Raw genomic sequence first — 16,967 nt, 5'->3', positions numbered from 1 at the left:
AATCCTTATAAAGTGCCACTCAGACTGCCACTGCAAGGTCGGATGGAAGACCGTGGAAAGGACAGCTTCTCACCTCTCGGAAACCCAGCAACTCTCCTGTGGTGGGGTTGCGCTCAGCCTGAAGTGTGGAGTGCACAGGTGTGGCATCTACCTTGAAGAGCGACTGGATGTCCTTCTCGCGGGGCCAAAATCTTCCTCGAGAAAGTAGGCAGAGTCAAAAGCGATTCCCACGCCCCCGCTGCTCCCACCCCACCCGAGTGCTTGACGGCAGTTCAGAAACTGCAGCAACTAACACACAGCCCTTACGCCTGTTCTGCACTGATTAAACGTGTCATTACATAGCTACCTACTTGTTGCCAGACCCATTCAGGGCGCTGGTTTTGGCCTTCACCACCCTAAATAGCTTGGGACCACATCATCGGAATGAGCTTACGGAAGTGTTAAGATCAGTGTTGGAGGCCCAGCTCTCTGAGCTGCCCATAGTGGGCCACACCTTTGCAACTTCCCACCCTGGTGGGTAAGGAAGTAATCACCATTGCTGGGGACACGTTTATCCAGGTGGGCGTTTGGCACTTAAAACCCTTGTACTCTGTTTCTGTCTCTCTGTTTGAACTGCAGTTGTATTTTCATGCATTTTATAAACTTGTAGGCTGCTTTTTCAGGGCAATGCTCCTTGTAAGGCAGGTTTGAAAGATATCTGAAATAAATTAGGAAGAATGCCCTGCTCGGCTGATTTGAGAAGTGGAGAATCTGACTCCACCACTCGGAAGGCCATTCTGATAGACATTTATTCATTCATTCATTTAAAACTTTTGTATACCATCCCATCGCTGACGTCCTGGGACAGTTCAGTTACAGCAATAAAATAAAGGAATAAAAGTAGCACCGCATCCAATAATAAAGATAAAAACCACAATTTAAGACAATTAGCAATTAAAATAGTGGGAAAATAAAAAGGTTTTCACCTGGCGCCAAAAGGAAAGAAGTGTTGGCGCCAGGCGAACATCTCTGGGGAGTGCTCCACACTCGGGGGGCCACTGCGGAGAAGGCCCTCCTCTGGGTAGCCACCCTTCTCATCTCAAGGGGTGGGAGGGCACATAGGGGAGGCGGTGCTCCTTCAGGTATCCAAGGAGAGGATGCACACTGTGCATCTTGCAAAGAGCCTGCAGCCACCTGACACCTCACCTGTGAGACCTTTCAAAATGGTGGATGGGAAGCCACTCAGGGCTGTTGAGAAAGTTCTGCTCCAACTCGGAGACCAGGTCCTCCGCATAAGGGGGCAACCCATGGGGAAGCTGCAGAGGTGTACAGAAAAGGAAGAGATGTTGTTGTTTGCCTCTCAAACTAACAAAAAGGCATTTTCCTAGGTTCTGGGAACACGTTTTTCTCCTTGCTTTATAAGCCAACTTGGAAAATGTTTGGGTGCTGTTCTTGTGAAGGGCAGAACAGAGTATTTTGGATTTGTGTGTGTTTAGGCTGCCTCGCCTCCCTCTGGAGTTAAACAAGGAAACTGCTTATGTAATAAAACAATTTCTATTACACAAAACAGCAAACATGTGAAGCTGGCTTTAATTAAAGATTAAAGCCTTTTGCAGAAATTAGTAAATAAAGAAACAAGATAGAAACATAGAAACAGAGCAAGTCAGAAGGGGTCTCCCAGGCCATCTAGTCTGACCCCCGACTCCAGCCAGCTCCGCCCATGACATGCCTGCCATGTGCATGTCCAGCCTATCCTTGAACACCCTCAGCAACAGGGCTTCAACCATGGAAGCCCATTCCATACCTGTGATGATTCACATGACCAGGTGGAAAGCTGACTGGGCTAATTAGAACTGACAAGTGCCATCCCCTTCCCAGTAAAGCATCTCTCAAAACCAAGTGGTGGACTTGTGATAAGGCAAAAAAATATTGGGCTAAAATACATAAATGGCTTGAGGAAATGTTACAAAAATCTTTAATATTTAAATCTGAAGTCTTCTTACTAGGCATTGTGCCTGATGATGTTGACAAACAAGCAATGTATTTGATTCTACATGTAATCACTGCAGCAAGAATTGTATTTGTTCAACATTGGAGGAGTGAAGAACCACCCACTGATGAACTGATTTTAAAAAAGATTCTGGACTGTGCTGAAATGGACAGGCTGACTTTGTCTCCAAAGGAGAAAGAGGATACATACGTCTATCAAACTTGGAACTCTTTTTATTATTGGCTAGAGAAACGGGACTATGCGTAGATCTGCATATGTCTACGGATTGCTTTAAAAAAAAATGGGGGGCTGACCCAGTAGGTCTGATGTCTTTGATGATTGATGTTTTTCAGTCTCTTTTTTTAGTCTGTAGAACATGATAATAAAACTTAACCCCCACCCCAAGTCCTCAAGGTGGTTCCTTCACACAGCAAAGCCAGCCACGTAAAATTCTTATCGCTCTTCACTGTCCTTCTGTCCTTAACCCACTTCTCACCCTTGGATCTTCACACCCATTCTCCCTGCTACGCTTCTTCACAGAGACGTGGCTTCCCCCAGGTTTCAGGAGTACCTTGACTTTCTACTGCCTGCTGCCGCATCTCTATCTACTGTGTTCTTCATGCCTCCCCCAACTCACAGAATGAGCATCAATTCCTCTGTGGCTCTGATGCTCCTCTGCTCACACTATGTATCACTGTCAATTTTGTACCTTCTGAACGTAAGGTGGCCACTGTGGAAGGAGGTCTTTCTAGGGAGGAGAGCCTCTCTTTCACAAAAGGCACCTGAGACCGGACAGCCATCCGCCAGGGATGCCGGAGCAGAAACTGCACAGAGCAGGTTGGCGCATCTCTGGGTGATTTGCAGTCGATCAGCCAGGATCCCGAGTCCCACTCGCTTAACAACAACAACAACACAACCAAAAGGCCAGGAAAGCTGGGGGGTGGGGAATCAAGTGCTGGGGAAGGCAATTCGCGGTCCTCTAGCTGTACTGGCCTACAACTCCCATCAGCCCTGGCCAGCATGACCAGTGGCAAAGAAAAATGGGAGCTGTCAGCAAAACATCTGGAAGGCCACAAGTGGCCCACCATATATATATTAATGGACTGAGAGCTCAACTCTGATGCAAATTATTACATGCTCAGAGACACCTTTGTTCCTTCATCCAAGGCATATGGGGGTCCACCCACCTGAGCCACAATTTTGCACAATTTTGTGGTGTTTTGTAAGCAAGAAAGGAGATTCTTCATGCCCAATGTTTCCCCACCCTTGCAGCGCTACAATATGTATGTGGAAAAAAAGGAAAGCAATGTGTCAGCATTTGCTTAATTTAGTGGCTGCTTTCCTTTTGAAGCTGTTGCCTCTGTAAACCATGCAGGAGATTTTGCAATTCATTCAAAGGATAAGCTGTGCCTCAGCTGGAGCAGGGCCCTGCCTACTGCTGTTGGGAGATACCACTCTCTTGTTCCATGGTCAGAAGGGGCTGCTTGCAGCTCTTACCGTAGTCAGTGGAAATCCATCTCTGTCGGGGCCCTCCTCTTGAGTGATGAGCTCAAAACGGCCAGCGCACCCAACTTCCAAAACAGAGAGGGGCAGCTCCAGAGGCCCCCTGGGGGGCAGGGCTTGAACACAATGAGACAAGGGCAGCTTGAAATCCACCACCATTTTTCACCACCATTTCCCCCCTTGCTCCCGTCAGTGCCACTTTGCCTATTCTATAGGAAAGAATCTTTTGTTTGAGAGCGGGAGGCATGAAACTGGGACTCAATCCCAGTATTATTTGCTTCTCTGCCAGGTTATATTTTATTAGACCCTTTTATTCAATCAAAGCATCATGGTAACTAGTATGGATTTTGACCCTTAGCTAACTTTAAAATAAACAATAAATATTGCCATTTATTACAATTGTAATAATAATAATAATTACATTCTAAGATTTAATTGAGAGCCACTGTGATGTAGTGGCTGAAGTGCAAGAGAGGGGCTCAGGAGATCCAGGTTCAAGTCATATTCAGCCATGAAACTCACTGAATATTTTAGGGGCAATCAGTGACTCAGTCTAACCTACCACACAGGGTGGGTGTTGTGCAGATACAATGCAGAGAAGGAAGAAGATTATGTATGCTGTCTTGCAGGAAAAAGGTGGGATATACAGTAATAAATAAAATTGCTGGGAGTGGAACTAGATGCTGCTTAGCTACTTGAACATATAAGAGGAAGCAATAACAGTTGAAAGGAAATAAAAGGCAAACCCTGCCCTCCCCTGTGCCCCACCTCGGGGGGCGGCTAGGAGGGGGCCTGCTATTAAAAAAAAAAATAGCCTCTGCCTGATTCTCACCCATCCTCTCCAGCTCCATCTCAGCTGCCACGGCTCGCGCAGGGGCGGGGCGCCGCTTAACCCGGAAGCGCTCCCTCCTGGCCCACGCACTGAGGGCGGAAGTTTCCGCTCTCGGAGGGGGAAGCAAAAAAGGGCTGAAGGTGGGGACAAGAGCTCGCGCCCGGGCGGAAGTAACGTATACAACTCTGCCTTGAAAAGCGGAAATGAAAAACAGAATCGGTATGAGGATTGGTCAACGGTAGTAAGGGCGGAAGTCCCCTGAAAGAAAGCGGAAGGTGTCTTTGGAAGGGGAAACTAACTTTTTAATGCGATTTTAACATACCCCCTTTTTTTAAAGACAAGAAGTAAGTTAGCTAAGGAGCCAGCTATTGTCCGACGGCAGTGCAATATGCAAAATAAAGAGTTCCATCACCCATAAGCTGCAGCAGATGGACCTCTTGCTATTCGAAAAGCAGAAACTGCCTGGTCTCGGGACCACTCGCGCTTTGAGCGTTCTTCTTATCTGAGGCAGTTCAGCCAATGAGAGGCTGTTGCGTAGCTCAAGCACCCTCTGCATATAAACACAGTTTTGCTACTTTACATCGTGCCTAAAACTTCGGTCTCCGATCTCACCAGCCAATCCGTTTCGCGTTGCTAGGCAGCTTATGCAAATCCCAGTGGCCTCCTCCTCGTACGTGTTGCGCTGGGGCGGGGCCAGGCTGTGGGAACGAAGCGTGAGCAAGAAGCAAAAGAAGGAGGACGAACCAGAGACGTAATCCGGTGAGCTTAGTTTAAGTTAAAGAACTGGAGGCGCGATATATATCGGGCATGAGCCGTGGTGCCTCCTGGGACGGGCTGGCGAACGCACGGGACTGGGAAATTGGCATGGTTTTCAGTGCATTGTGGGAAAGGATGGTTGGCCTGGTAGTTTGTGGGATGGGCCTGAGAACCTGCTTGTGCTGATGCGAGTCGTTAGGCAGCCTAGGAAAGCGTGGCAGCAAGACTCGAGGGGTGCAGAAGTGCGTGGACTTCCGGCTTGCGACATCTGCTTACTTTTTACTAGCTTCCTGACATCTACGCGGGAGGACTAGGTGCAAAATAAAGCTCAGGCAGGTAGATTTGCATTACGCACCAAGGAACAAGGTGGCCTCTGAGCATATACTTAGCCAGAAGTTTTTGATCAGTAATAGAGCTAAGTGCATGAGTCCTTTGTCGCAAAGCCCCGCTACTGGTTTTGTGCTAACCACTCTTTTTCAGCAACTTAATTGGGGGGGGGGATACCTTTTGTAGGCTGCTGTTATTAGGATGTTTGGGGTCAAAGGGCTTTGTTGGTGTACTGAAACTCATCCAAGCCTACCCCTGAATGATATGAAGAAGGCAGCTCCCTCACCACTTTAGGGTGTGCATCCAAGAAGTTGCCCAAATGTAGTAACAAAAAAGGTGTATACATGCCCAAAAGACAGTCAGTGCAGGACAGCGAGGGTGCCAGATCATCACGTTCTGGCCTAATCTTATTAATTGATTATAAACCAGCCCAGGAACTCTTTTTCCTTTTTGTGCTGAGTAGTAAAACAAAAAGAGTTTATGTTTAAGCTGCAATCTTATGAACACAACTTGAGGAGTGTATTCTAAGTAAGCATGCTGGGTTAACTGGAATGACTTCTCCCTGAAGGAGGACCTACAAATATTTTAAATAACTAAATAGAACTGGAAGACTGAGGAAGATGTTTCTTCTTGCAACTTCTTCTTAAGGAGAAGGACTCTCTACATGCTTTCCTTGTATTTATACAAATGCAGCAACTCTGGAGATTTCGTCTCTTTTTGTAATCGATGCACAAGTCAATAGGTAGAACTTTCATTGCTTAAATTATGCAATCATTGACACATAACCGGGCCTAGAAATCATCCTTGAAATGTAGCTGACACTGACCAGGTACCAGCCCAGAGAAAGCTAGTTGGCACTTGATAGATAACTGCAGCTCAGACAAAGGGCAATTCACACCAGCCCATCCCACCCTCCTCCTCTTCCCTGCAATAGCACCCATTCTTCCTCCCTCCTTCAGAGCATCTTCTTTGGTATGCAAGTGAGAAAGATTACGCCATTCCAACTTTTTACTTCTGTAACCTACCGGAAAGTGTTAACTGTATTACATGTAACGGTCCAACGATCAATCCATAAAAGGGCCAACTGAGGACTGCTCAGGGGTGCCATTTGGAAGAATTTGTTGGTAGTCGGTTATTCTCAAGAATAATCCTATAAAAGAAAACCTTCCCCTGTTGTGTATTTTGGGCATATGCACACCAGGACATGGACCTTTTGGTCAACCCAATCAAAGCTAAATATGGGTTCTGGAATTTACCTTGGGCCCGTGTGCCTCTTTGTGTCTCCAGCCTTGATGTGTTGAACTGAAACTGGAGGCAAAACTACTTTAACTGAGCAGTACTGCTCTTGAGTTGCAGGGCCTCCCTCTAGAGTGCTAGCATTGGGTTGGGTGCAGGGAATTATTATTATTTGATGAAGGATGGTATATATGATTATCTCCTCTCTCCACATGGGCCATTTTATCAGCTCTGTGAGATAGCTGAGGTCACTGACCAAATTCTTTTTTGACAGTGGAAATTGCTGATGATCCAGTTTGGGGCCACAACAGAAAGCAAAGCATTAAAGTCCCCTAATGCCCCCACAAGCTAGTGCCCCAAGCTAGGGACCGTGACTGGTTGTGAGTACCATTCTGAAGAAGTCCAGAATCCGCAGCAAAGTAATACATTTATTAGTATCAACTAATGTCACAAAATAGGTAGGGGGTAAACTTTCAACTTACCTTGTGCTCTTTCTCAGGAAGAATAAAGAAAATGTTAAAGTAAGTGGAATGGAGGAAGAGAGGAAAAGCCAGGAGTATGTAGTTGCTTCCCAAGACGTTAGTATATAAATAAAATAAAATAAAATAAAAAATCATAAACCTGGAACTACAGTGAGAGAGTTTTGCAACCATCAAAACATAATAATAGTTTTGATTATTGTTTATTATTTATTAATAATAGTTTTTATTATTTGGTGCATTTTATGAGATGCCTTCAGGACTGTAAGGACAAAAAAAATTGCCAGCATGTGTGTACCCCCTCTCGTGAGATGATGGGTAGTCACTTGACTTGGTTCTGCCTCAAACCCATCAGAAGGTTCTAGTCCCCGCTCAGCTATGGAGCCAACTGGGTGACTTTGGGCCAGTCACAGACTCTCAGCCCAACCTACCTCACAGGGTTGTTGTTGTGAGGATAAGATGAAGGAGGAGATGTAAGCTGCCTTGAGCCCTTTGTAGGAAAAAGGCAGGATATAAATCGAAAATCGAAACCCATCAGAAGACAGGTTTGTTGGGAGGCAGAGGACAAAAATAAAGAGCAATGTAATCAAAGAAGATTATTGACCATTTGAAAAAAGAGTCAGGGAAAGGCTGTTACGAAGGTACCTGGGTCTCCAAAGGATTAGCTTTAGCACTGCTTCTGAAAGCACATGAGGTGTGAAAAGTGCTTTGCTGTAAAGGAGACCATGGTTCAGCTGTTAGAGCATTCCAGGTTCAATCCCCGTTATCTCCAGGTAGATCTGGGAAAGATGCTATTCTGAAACCCCGGAGAGCTGGTAATGGTCAAAATAAGTATTACTGAATGCATAGACCAAATATCTGTTCAAAGCTATTTCACAGTTTTAAGTACTCTTTCCATTTAACTTTATGATCAGTGTCCTCGCCTATGTGTATGCAAATATGATAAATGTCCTACCTCTAAAGCAGTGGTGGCCCTTCCTTGCAAAAAGGACTTTGGGAAAGTTATGTGGATTCTTCCACTGCACTGCTTATCACAACAGAGAGGCAGCGCCCTTCCCCTTGCTTTTTTGGCTTCTGCCTTGAGTGTCTGGTGCGCTTTGTTTTTGTGACCTGCAGGCCACTTTTCAGTAAAGTATAATAAAAGAACAAAGCAGCATTTAAGAAAGAAAACCCAAAACAATGATAGCAGTAAGAACAGGATGAAAAGTGCAACATGTTCCACTGTGCGAGGTTGTGTCCTATACAGTGGTGCCTCGGCTCACGAACGCCTCAGTTCATGACCAAATCAGGTCGCAAACAAAAATTTTATAAAAATTTTGACTCGGGTTGCGAACTCCACATTGGGTGGCGATTGTGCTGGGGGCGGAGGAGAGATGGCCAAGATTGCGCCCGTTTTTCCTGCACGAGCGCAACCGCAATCTCAGCCATCTCCACCCCCCAGCACGACTGCGCCCGTCTCCCCTCCTGAGTGCGCCCACGATCGCACCCATCTCTCATCGCCCCCAGCGGCCGGGATGACGGGCGCATGCAGGGATGACGGGCGTGATCACGGGCGTGCTGGGGGGGGCGGGAAGAAGGCCACAATCGTGCTCGGGGCCGGGGGGGGGGGAGATGGCTGTGATCTTTCTTGTTCTTTGTCACTTTGCTTCACATTTTTCTGATTTAAAAAATAGTTACAGAACAGATTAACTTTATTTACACTGAACCTTACAGGGAAATTTAACCTGGCTCACGACCAGAGTCCTGGAATGGATTAAGTGAGCCAAGGACCACTGTATATGGTTGTTCCCTGCTAGCCACATTTTTGAAAGACAACATGCAGTCTGGTAGCTCAATCTAAGACCACCATGCACTGTGTTGGTCTATTTATCTGTTTACAGAAAGATTTCAATCCTAGCCTATCTGCACTATTTTGAGGACAGCATGTAACAATTTAAAATCTTAATATCCTCAAGCGCACCAATTCCACAAGTTAAAAGTTAATTGAATTAGAATGAGGGCAGAGACTACAGGGGAAAAAACACCTTTACGTGAAACAGGGAAGATTTCCATTGCCAAAGCCTACTTATGAACCGACCTGTATTCTACAGTTCTTCATCTGAGGCCTTTCTCCAAGACGGAGGTTCAGAGATTGGTAACAAGGGAGAAGGCCTTGTTAGTGGTGGCTCCCTGAATATGGAATGTTCTCCCAGTGCAATCTGCCTAGCAGCCACATTGCCATTGCCTTAGCACCAGGTTAAGAGCCACAGGCATTTGACAACGTATGCCAGGATATGATTGTTTTTGCAAAACTGCTCTATATTTTTGTATGCAGATTGCTGTACTTAATGTTATTATGTTGTGTTTTAGGATTTTAAGCATTGCAAACTGTCCAGAGAACTTTGGCTGTTGGGTGCTATAGAAAGAGAAGGAATGAATGATCGAAAAGCCTGTTGGAATAACAGTGTTTTTATGGAGGAGTGAAAAACAGTCCAAGGGGTTTCAGGCCTTGGCCCTGCAGCATCTATGGTTCCCCTGCCTCACCCTCATTTTTTTTCTCTTCCAGTCAGTAACCTAGCCAGCCAGCCAGCCATGATTGTCTTGCCCCCAGGACTGACAGAGGAAGAGGAAGCTCTGCAGAAGAAATTTGCCAAGCTCAAAAAAAAGGTCAGGCTGTGTCCACACTGAGGGCAGGAATTACCTGGGCCGGACAGGAGGATGCCTTTCTGTCAAGTGGTGCCATTGCCCAGTCTCCACCTTCACCAGCATCACAGGGAAGGCAAACGATGAACAAATTCCACCCCTCCCGCAAGCAGCAGAGGGTGTGTGGCCAGCACTTCCCTGGGGAAAACACTCGGTGATGGGAGATAACAAGACTCTTTGGCTTGGCACCACTTGTCCTCCTGTTGCTGGTTCTTCTCCCCGCCTCCTTCCAAGATCCAGAGCAAGTACAGGGCTGCACAAGGAGAGCCCCAACTCTGTGGACTGAATTAGGCCCCTGGACTACAAGTTGCCCATTCGTGTTGTGGCAGATAGTGACTGGGCAGAGTTGGAAATGGTCTCAGTAAAGGGATTTCAGAACATAAGGGAAATTGGACTGCAAATGCATGCTTTTAACTCCCTCCCTCCCTCCCTCCCTCCCTCCCTCTGTATATATTTCACCCTAGAAAAAAGCCCTCATGGCCTTGAAGAAGCAACAGAGCTCAACCAGCCAAGCTAGCCAGGGCGGAATTAAACGCTGTAAGCAAGCCGACCTCCGCGAAAAGGGGGGTGGCAGGGCGTGCCGGTGCTGAGCCATCAATTCCTGGACATTTCTCTCTCTCTTCCCCTCCCAGCCATCTCCGATCAGCCTGTAGTGGACACTGCCACAGCCACTGAGCAAGCCAAGATGCTGGTGAAAACGGGGGCCATCAGTGCCATTAAAGCCGAGAACAAGAACTCGGGGTTCAAGCGTTCCCGCACTTTGGAGGGGAAGCTGAAAGTAAGCTGAGCAAACGGATGGAGGTGCTGTGGGGAACTGCTCAGTGCAAGGGTGCAGAACCTCTTTTTGGCCAAGGGCCAAATTCCATCTTGGAGGAGCTCCTGGGAGCCATGTTCTTGTGGTGGACAGGGAGGCAAGATGGGATAGAACCAAAAATGACAGAACTATTAGCATATTTTAGCTTAAAGCTCAAGTCTTTTAGAATTGGGGTGCAAGGGAAACTACGCAAAAGCTCGGAAAAGGAAACCAGGAAATGGCCAGTGGTTGAGGAAAGGGGATGGGGCCATGTAGAGAAGGGGAGAGGCCTTCGGGGGAATCCCAGAGAGCCAGCTTGTCCCCTGGGCCTGCGATTCAGCGACCCTGGTCCCACCAGCCGGGGATGTGTGCAGAATGCTCTTAATCTGTGTCTCTACAGGATCCTGAAAAAGGCCCAGCCCCAACTTTCCAGCCGTTCCAGCGCAGCATCTCAGCAGATGATGATTTCCAAGAGGTACCGGGAATTTATGTTCCCTGATTGGGGAGGGAACTGTAACGCGTTCAAAGTATTGTTTGGTAGATCTGGCTTGCTCCTTCCACTTTGCTGGTTCAGGGGTGGCTTATGGGGTCCTCCCCTTTTCTGGAGCTCTGCCCCCTTCCCTTGGACCACTGACGTCCTGGTTACATGCAGGAATGGGTCTTTGAAAGCTGTTGGGCTTTTGGGCATCCGGAGAGGGGCTGGCAAAAGTCCCCAGGGGAGCAGTCGCCAACCCACCTCCCAGGGCCCGGCCGTGGAGGGGAAGGGTGCTGAGGAAGACGTGTCCTCCTTTTGAGTTGCCACAAATCCTTTGAATGCCTTTCGACCTACAGTTCAGCTAGTCAGGCTTGCACAAACCCCATGCCGATTTGAAAAAGACCACGAAAGAAACACGTCGCGGTGGCCAGTCGACGAAGTGGCCCTACTGCAGGCCATTTTAGCTTACAGGACTTCTCTTGGTTAATCCTGAGTAGCAGCTCACTGAGCCAAACAGAGGCTGCCCTTTGGGGTGGGAAGTAAGCCAGTGAAGGCACGCCCATGCCGAAGGGCTGTAGCACCCATGGTTTTGTTCAGCAGTGCTGCCAGGTTAAAAAGCGAGCCAGGGCTAGCTGGGCTGGCGGGGCAGCAGAGAGAGGCTGGCCCAGGTGAGGGGCCTGTCTTCAGAGAATACCTTGCCCAGAGTGCCGTCAAACCTGGCTGCACATCTGGAGCTCCTGATTTCAACCCAGGTGTGGTGAGCTAATAGTTACTGTGAAGCTGCTGTGTTTTCCTTTCCATTTATTTCATGTTTTGTTTTAGGTACGACGCCCCCAGAGGAAGTCCCTCTATGAAAGGTTGGTTTTGGCCATGTGCTGATGTGCGCATCTTAAAATCTGGATAATTGGTTCTCGCAATATGAAATCTGGCCAGTTTTCAAAAAAATCCTTTGAATTTTGGCAGTAGCAACTCAATCATTTGAGCTGAGGTGTGATGATTGCATTTTTGCATGTTTTTAAATCATACTGACATTTTTTCCCTTGGTAGTGTAGCTACTGGCAACATTCAAGTACGCAGTAGATGAATGGCTTGCTGAAAAGTTATGCTATTTTAAAAACGGCGGAGAGTCTTTGAAGCACCTTAAAGACTAAACAAATGTATTATGGCATACTTTTTCATGGACTACAGCAGGTTCCCACATCCTGGAGATGTTTTGGACTTCAACTCCCATCAGCCCACTTGGCATGGTCAACAGTCAGGAGTACTGGGAGTTGTATATCCAAACATACCTGGGGTGGACTGCAGCATAAGGTGTTATTGTGAGCTGCAGGTCCTGGAGTGCAAGTGGACAGAAACACACTGTCGGAGGGTAACGCAATGCAGGAAGTACAAGGGCACCAGAGTTGCTGGGGCCTGCACAGACACCCTGGCACTGTTACAGGAACCCCCTTTACGGGTCTCAACATAAATCAGCAGGGGTGAAGCAAGGGGGAGGTTCGGCAGTGCCATAACTTGCTGGCTTAAGCTGGTCGTGGGCGGTGACCATGGGCACGGGCACTTCCGTTCCTTCCTGTCCCACTCCTCCAATTCTTGCCTGCTCTTCCTCAGCTTTGTGAGCTCCAGCGAGTGTTTGCAGGATCCAGACAAGGATTCGGAAGTGAGCAGGGACCAAGAGAAGGATTCTGAGCGGAGTGAAAACACACACAATTACGAGTGGGACTATGATCGGGATCGGAGCCGTGACAGGAGCAGGGACCGTGATCGGGACCGCGAATGGGACCGCGATCGGGACCGAGAATTTGAGCGCGACCGAGAACGGGACCGGGACCGTGATCGGGACCAGGACCGGGAACGGGACCGGGAATGGGATCAGGACCGAGAGGGCAGCTTCCGCCGTAAGAAATCCATGGGTCTTCTAGAGAGGGCAGCACAAATGTAGTAGCTGGTTGGCCAAAGCCAAACCCGGCTTTTCAGTGAAGGGTGGTGGCTGGCAGAAAGGGGCGTTGCAGTTTTGCCAGAGAGATTGGCTTCCGGTTTGGGGGATCCTGTGAGTAAGTATACTTAGTGGCAGGGAGAGGGCAGTTGGGAGCCAGTTTCCCTGGGAGGCTTTCGCATCCAGTGAGGTCTGAAGGGGCCCTCCTGGGACGAGAACAGCCGCCGCCTGGTTTTGAGCTGCTTCTCTCCTGTTCTTTCAACCCAGGGTCAGACTCTTTCCCAGACCGACGTGCCCCACGCAAGGGCAACACAGTGTATGTGTACGGGGCAGACATGAACCAGACCATGCTGCAAAATGCCTTCTCGCCCTTTGGGAATATCATTGACCTCTCCATGGACAACCCTCGCAAGTGAGTGCCCGGAACAAGGCAGGGCTGCCCAAGATGCCGTTGTGCCTGGGGCAAAACATCCAGGCGATACCTGACCCCAAAACTAACATGGGGCACAACTCACCAGGATGTTGGAAGCTGAGGATCTTCCTTTGCACCTTCCAAAGCCACTGACCTCTTTCTTGCAAAGCATTCTGTACTGACCAAAAGCATAAAGCACCCGGAATGAACCTCTGAGTGGTTTGTTGAACCCAGTTGGGAGGGGCCTTCTGAAAATGAGCACACCTCCTCTCTGCGCACTGATCCTCTAATTGGGCCACCCTCCTCTGCTGATGCTGCAACATGGCGGTAAGGGCTGTGCTCACTGCTCCCGAGTCTGAGAAAAGCCCCTGCCCTGCATCCCCTTCCGCTCACTGTACATCTCGGCTACTCGCAGGGACTGCCTGCCCCCCCCACCCCACGGGGAGGAGTTTGGCTTCGGGATAGGCATCTTTTCTTCTCTCATCTCAGTATCCTGGGAGGGCCCACATTTCTGCCCCCAGCCCGTTCTCATTCTGATTCCTCTGAAGCCCAGCCAGCAGCCCTCGAGAAAGTGCTCACTCTCCACACAGGATGTCCTCCTGTGCAGGCCACAGTACAGAATCTCAGAATAGCACAATTGCAAGGGGCCAATACGTCCAGTGGGTCCAACTCCCTGCCCAGTGCAGGTCTCTGTGTTAAAGCTTCCCTGACACAGGGCTGTGCAGTTGCATTTTGACTGTCTTCATGTGAGAGAGCCACAACGTCCTTGATTACTGGTTCCATTGTTGTATTGCTCATGACAGTCAGAATTTTTTCCTAATGTTCAGCCAGAATGAAAGCTGTGGAAGAAGCATAGAGCTTCCCGAATCCATCCATGCGAGGAGTCGGTTGCCCTGGGCTTTGTAGAAGTGACACCCTGCTGACAGCCATTTATCAAAAAACTTGCCAGAAAGGTGTTGGGCACCGTCTGGACCTTCCAGAAGTTCATCTTAACCTTTCTCTTTTTCCACCATCAGCTGCGCTTTCGTCACTTATGAGAAGATGGAGTCTGCAGATCAAGCCATCGCAGAGGTACTTGCCTCTGACTCTTCTGCTTTTCCTGCATTGGGCGTGTGAAGCAGGAAGGGAAGAGCTGAAGCTCAGTGGGTGGCCGCCTGCCATCCCCGGCATCTCCAGGGAGGGCTAGAAAAACCCACTTGAAACCCAGAGAGCTGCTGCCAGTCTGTGTTGGTAGCACTGGGCTAGATGGGCCGAGGGCCAGATTCTGTATTAGGCAGCTTCCTAATGGAACAGATTGATTACTTGTAAAAGTATGTTGCACTCTTGAATGTTGGGATTCTGGTAGCTGGGTTCTGGCCAGGAAACCAGCCAAGCTGACATCAGGTTCATGAGTGCTTGGGAATGCTAAAGGATTCTTTGTGCAAAGTTTGTAATTCTTTGATGCACAAGATACACAAGTTCCATAATTCTTAGCACAAAGCATGCAAGGCATTTGTGCAGAAGCAGAGCTATGCTTGAACTTGCTCCCTGCTGGATTCCCACACAAATGCTCACCGTGGATGCAGGGCAGTGAGGGAGTAGGCCAGAGTCTGGGGAGCCAAGCTGTGGAAGTCCGACAGATTCCCACCCCAAGCTGGTTTCCTCGCACATCCCTTGTGGAGCACTCCTTTGCTGTGTTCAGACACCCAGCCAGCCATGTTTAATCTGGTGGTCTTGCCCAATTCTGAATCTGCACCTTTGTTGTCCTGTGGGTCAGGGGGTAAAGTCTGCCCAGATTCAAAGTCCACAGGCTGGAGATTTTAAATGAAATGTAGTTAGTCCCCTATTTTTTTAAGCCAGATTTCTGTGCATTTTGACATAACACAAGAAGAGCGCTGCCAGATCAGACCCCGATTCCACTGCATTTCATATTCTGTTCACATAATGGCTGCCTGTGAGAAACCACAAGCAGGGCATGAGTGCCACACCCTCCCACCCGTGTTCCCCAGCAATTGGTATACATAAGCATACTGTCTCTGATACTGGAGGGAACATACAGTCAATCAGGCCGAGTAGCCACTGATAGCCTTCTTCATGAATTTGTCCAGTCCCCAGCATGACCTCTCGTGGAAGTGAATTCCATAGTTTAGCTGTATGTCATGTTGAGTCCTTTTGTCTGCCCTGAATCTCCAATCTGCTTCCTGGGATGACTCTGAGAAAGGGAACAGCATGTCTTGCTAGGCATTTTCTCCACACCGTGCATGCCCTTTGTACACCTCTGTCATGTTTGCTCTTGCTGTTTTCTAAGTTAGATGATCCTGGATGTGGTAACCTTTCCTCACAGGGAAGCTGCTCCAACTCCTTGATCATTTTAGTTGCCCTTCTCTGCACATTTTCAACATAATTTTTAGATGATCCAAGAATGTGCCCCATTCTCTGTAAGCCCGTTAGCATCTTTTTGGATATCGTGCCTTTTCATTATCAGACCCTGAGGATCAACTGAGATCCCCTCATTTCATGGTGGCTGTCAGTTGAGTTTGGCTTGCACCAAACTGACCCTTTTTCTGTGGCTGTTGCCCATCTTACTCCATCGTGGTTGCTTTAGAGGAGTCATGAGGAACCAGCGGTCCTCTAGATATTGCTGGACTACAATTCCCACCAGCCCTGGCCCCACAGGTCTCTCTCACAGGTCATTAGGTGATTTCTGAATGCACTGCCTAGGATCTCTTGGTCTCCTTACAGCTCAACGGTACGGTTGTGGAAGATGTCCAGCTGAAGGTTAGCATGGCCCGCAAGCAGCCCATGTTGGATGCAGCTACCAACAAGTCTCTGTGGGGATATTTGGGTAAGAACTCTGATGCTGGAAGGGAGAGGGAGGCTGTGAGCACCTTGGTGGGGTGGCCCGGAGCCCGGACTTTCCATATTCTGTTTGTTGAGTCAAGAATCAAATTCTGAGAAGACATTGGATTGGTGGGTGGGAGCTGAGAGCAGGATAGAGGAACTTGTTGCCTGATGGATTTATTTAAATCGTTTCTCAGTGTTGAGCACGATAGTAGAAAGCTGTTGCAAAGCACAGTGCTAAGCCTAAGCTGTAGACCAGCCTTCTCCTACCTGGTGGCCTTCAGAGGCATTTGGACTGCCACTCCCATAATCCAGCAGGCCATTCACTGGGAATTCTGGATGTTGCAGTCCAAACATGTCTGGAAGGCACAAGACTGGGGAAGGCTGCTGTAGATTTCTTCTTTTCTGTACCTTACAAAGTGGATTAAGGTGAATTTATGTTCCCAAAACATTCCTAAGCATGAAATAAGTTTTGGGATTAGGTAACTGCCTGGTAGGAACTGACAACCTGTGGAAGTAAAGGTAGAGGTGAAAAAAATGAGCATCTTGCCCTTGCAGGGTTCTCTGACATGCTGCTCCCTTTTCCAGCTGTGAAGAATAGCAACAAGGGCTCTCACCAAGACAAGCGGTCGCTGATGGTCTACGAAGATATTTTCTGATGCCAGTGTGGCAGTCCTCCTTTGAGTGGTGCAGCGTTTTCCCTTGTGTTTTGTTCAATTGAGGTATTAAAATAAATGTTAGTGATTTTTA

At 48.2% G+C, this 16,967-nt stretch overlaps 2 protein-coding genes across 5 annotated transcripts in view; one reads left to right on the top strand and one right to left on the bottom strand.

The window, feature by feature from the left end:
- The window catches only part of SKIV2L (Ski2 like RNA helicase), a 31,229-nt gene extending 26,630 nt beyond the window's left edge, over positions 1 to 4,599 (bottom strand). The window contains exons 1-4 of one of the 3 annotated variants that reach the window (XM_044419706.1): positions 4,305 to 4,599; positions 3,467 to 3,588; positions 1,186 to 1,295; positions 74 to 191 (exon numbers count right to left, since the gene is read on the bottom strand). In XM_044419706.1, the coding sequence (XP_044275641.1) occupies positions 74 to 191; positions 1,186 to 1,295; positions 3,467 to 3,588; positions 4,305 to 4,323 (369 nt within the window). In that variant the 5' untranslated portion in view covers positions 4,324 to 4,599. The remainder of the gene's footprint in view (positions 1 to 73; positions 192 to 1,185; positions 1,296 to 3,466; positions 3,589 to 4,304) is intronic. The other 2 variants (XM_044419708.1, XM_044419707.1) reach the window with 2 other exon arrangements.
- A 207-nt stretch (positions 4,600 to 4,806) lies between these two features.
- Positions 4,807 to 16,967, top strand: NELFE (negative elongation factor complex member E). 2 transcript variants are annotated; one of them, XM_044419711.1, is made up of 11 exons: positions 4,807 to 5,063; positions 9,648 to 9,748; positions 10,249 to 10,321; positions 10,417 to 10,562; positions 10,978 to 11,052; positions 11,875 to 11,909; positions 12,661 to 12,947; positions 13,253 to 13,397; positions 14,414 to 14,468; positions 16,119 to 16,221; positions 16,806 to 16,967. In XM_044419711.1, exons 2-11 carry the CDS (start codon positions 9,674 to 9,676, stop codon positions 16,874 to 16,876), a joined length of 1,065 nt encoding a protein of 354 aa, XP_044275646.1. In that variant the 5' UTR covers positions 4,807 to 5,063; positions 9,648 to 9,673; the 3' UTR covers positions 16,877 to 16,967. The 2 variants fall into 2 exon arrangements, with proteins under 2 accessions (XP_044275646.1, XP_044275647.1); XM_044419712.1 differs by lacking the exon at positions 4,807 to 5,063 and having other exon boundaries at positions 9,681 to 9,747; positions 10,247 to 10,321.

Source organism: Varanus komodoensis, unplaced genomic scaffold (genome assembly GCF_004798865.1).
Source record: "Varanus komodoensis strain SLA01 unplaced genomic scaffold, ASM479886v1 scaffold107, whole genome shotgun sequence".
NCBI lineage: Eukaryota > Metazoa > Chordata > Lepidosauria > Squamata > Varanidae > Varanus > Varanus komodoensis.
Note: the sequence above shows the minus strand (reverse complement) of the source record. Positions and strands in the feature narration are given on the sequence as shown.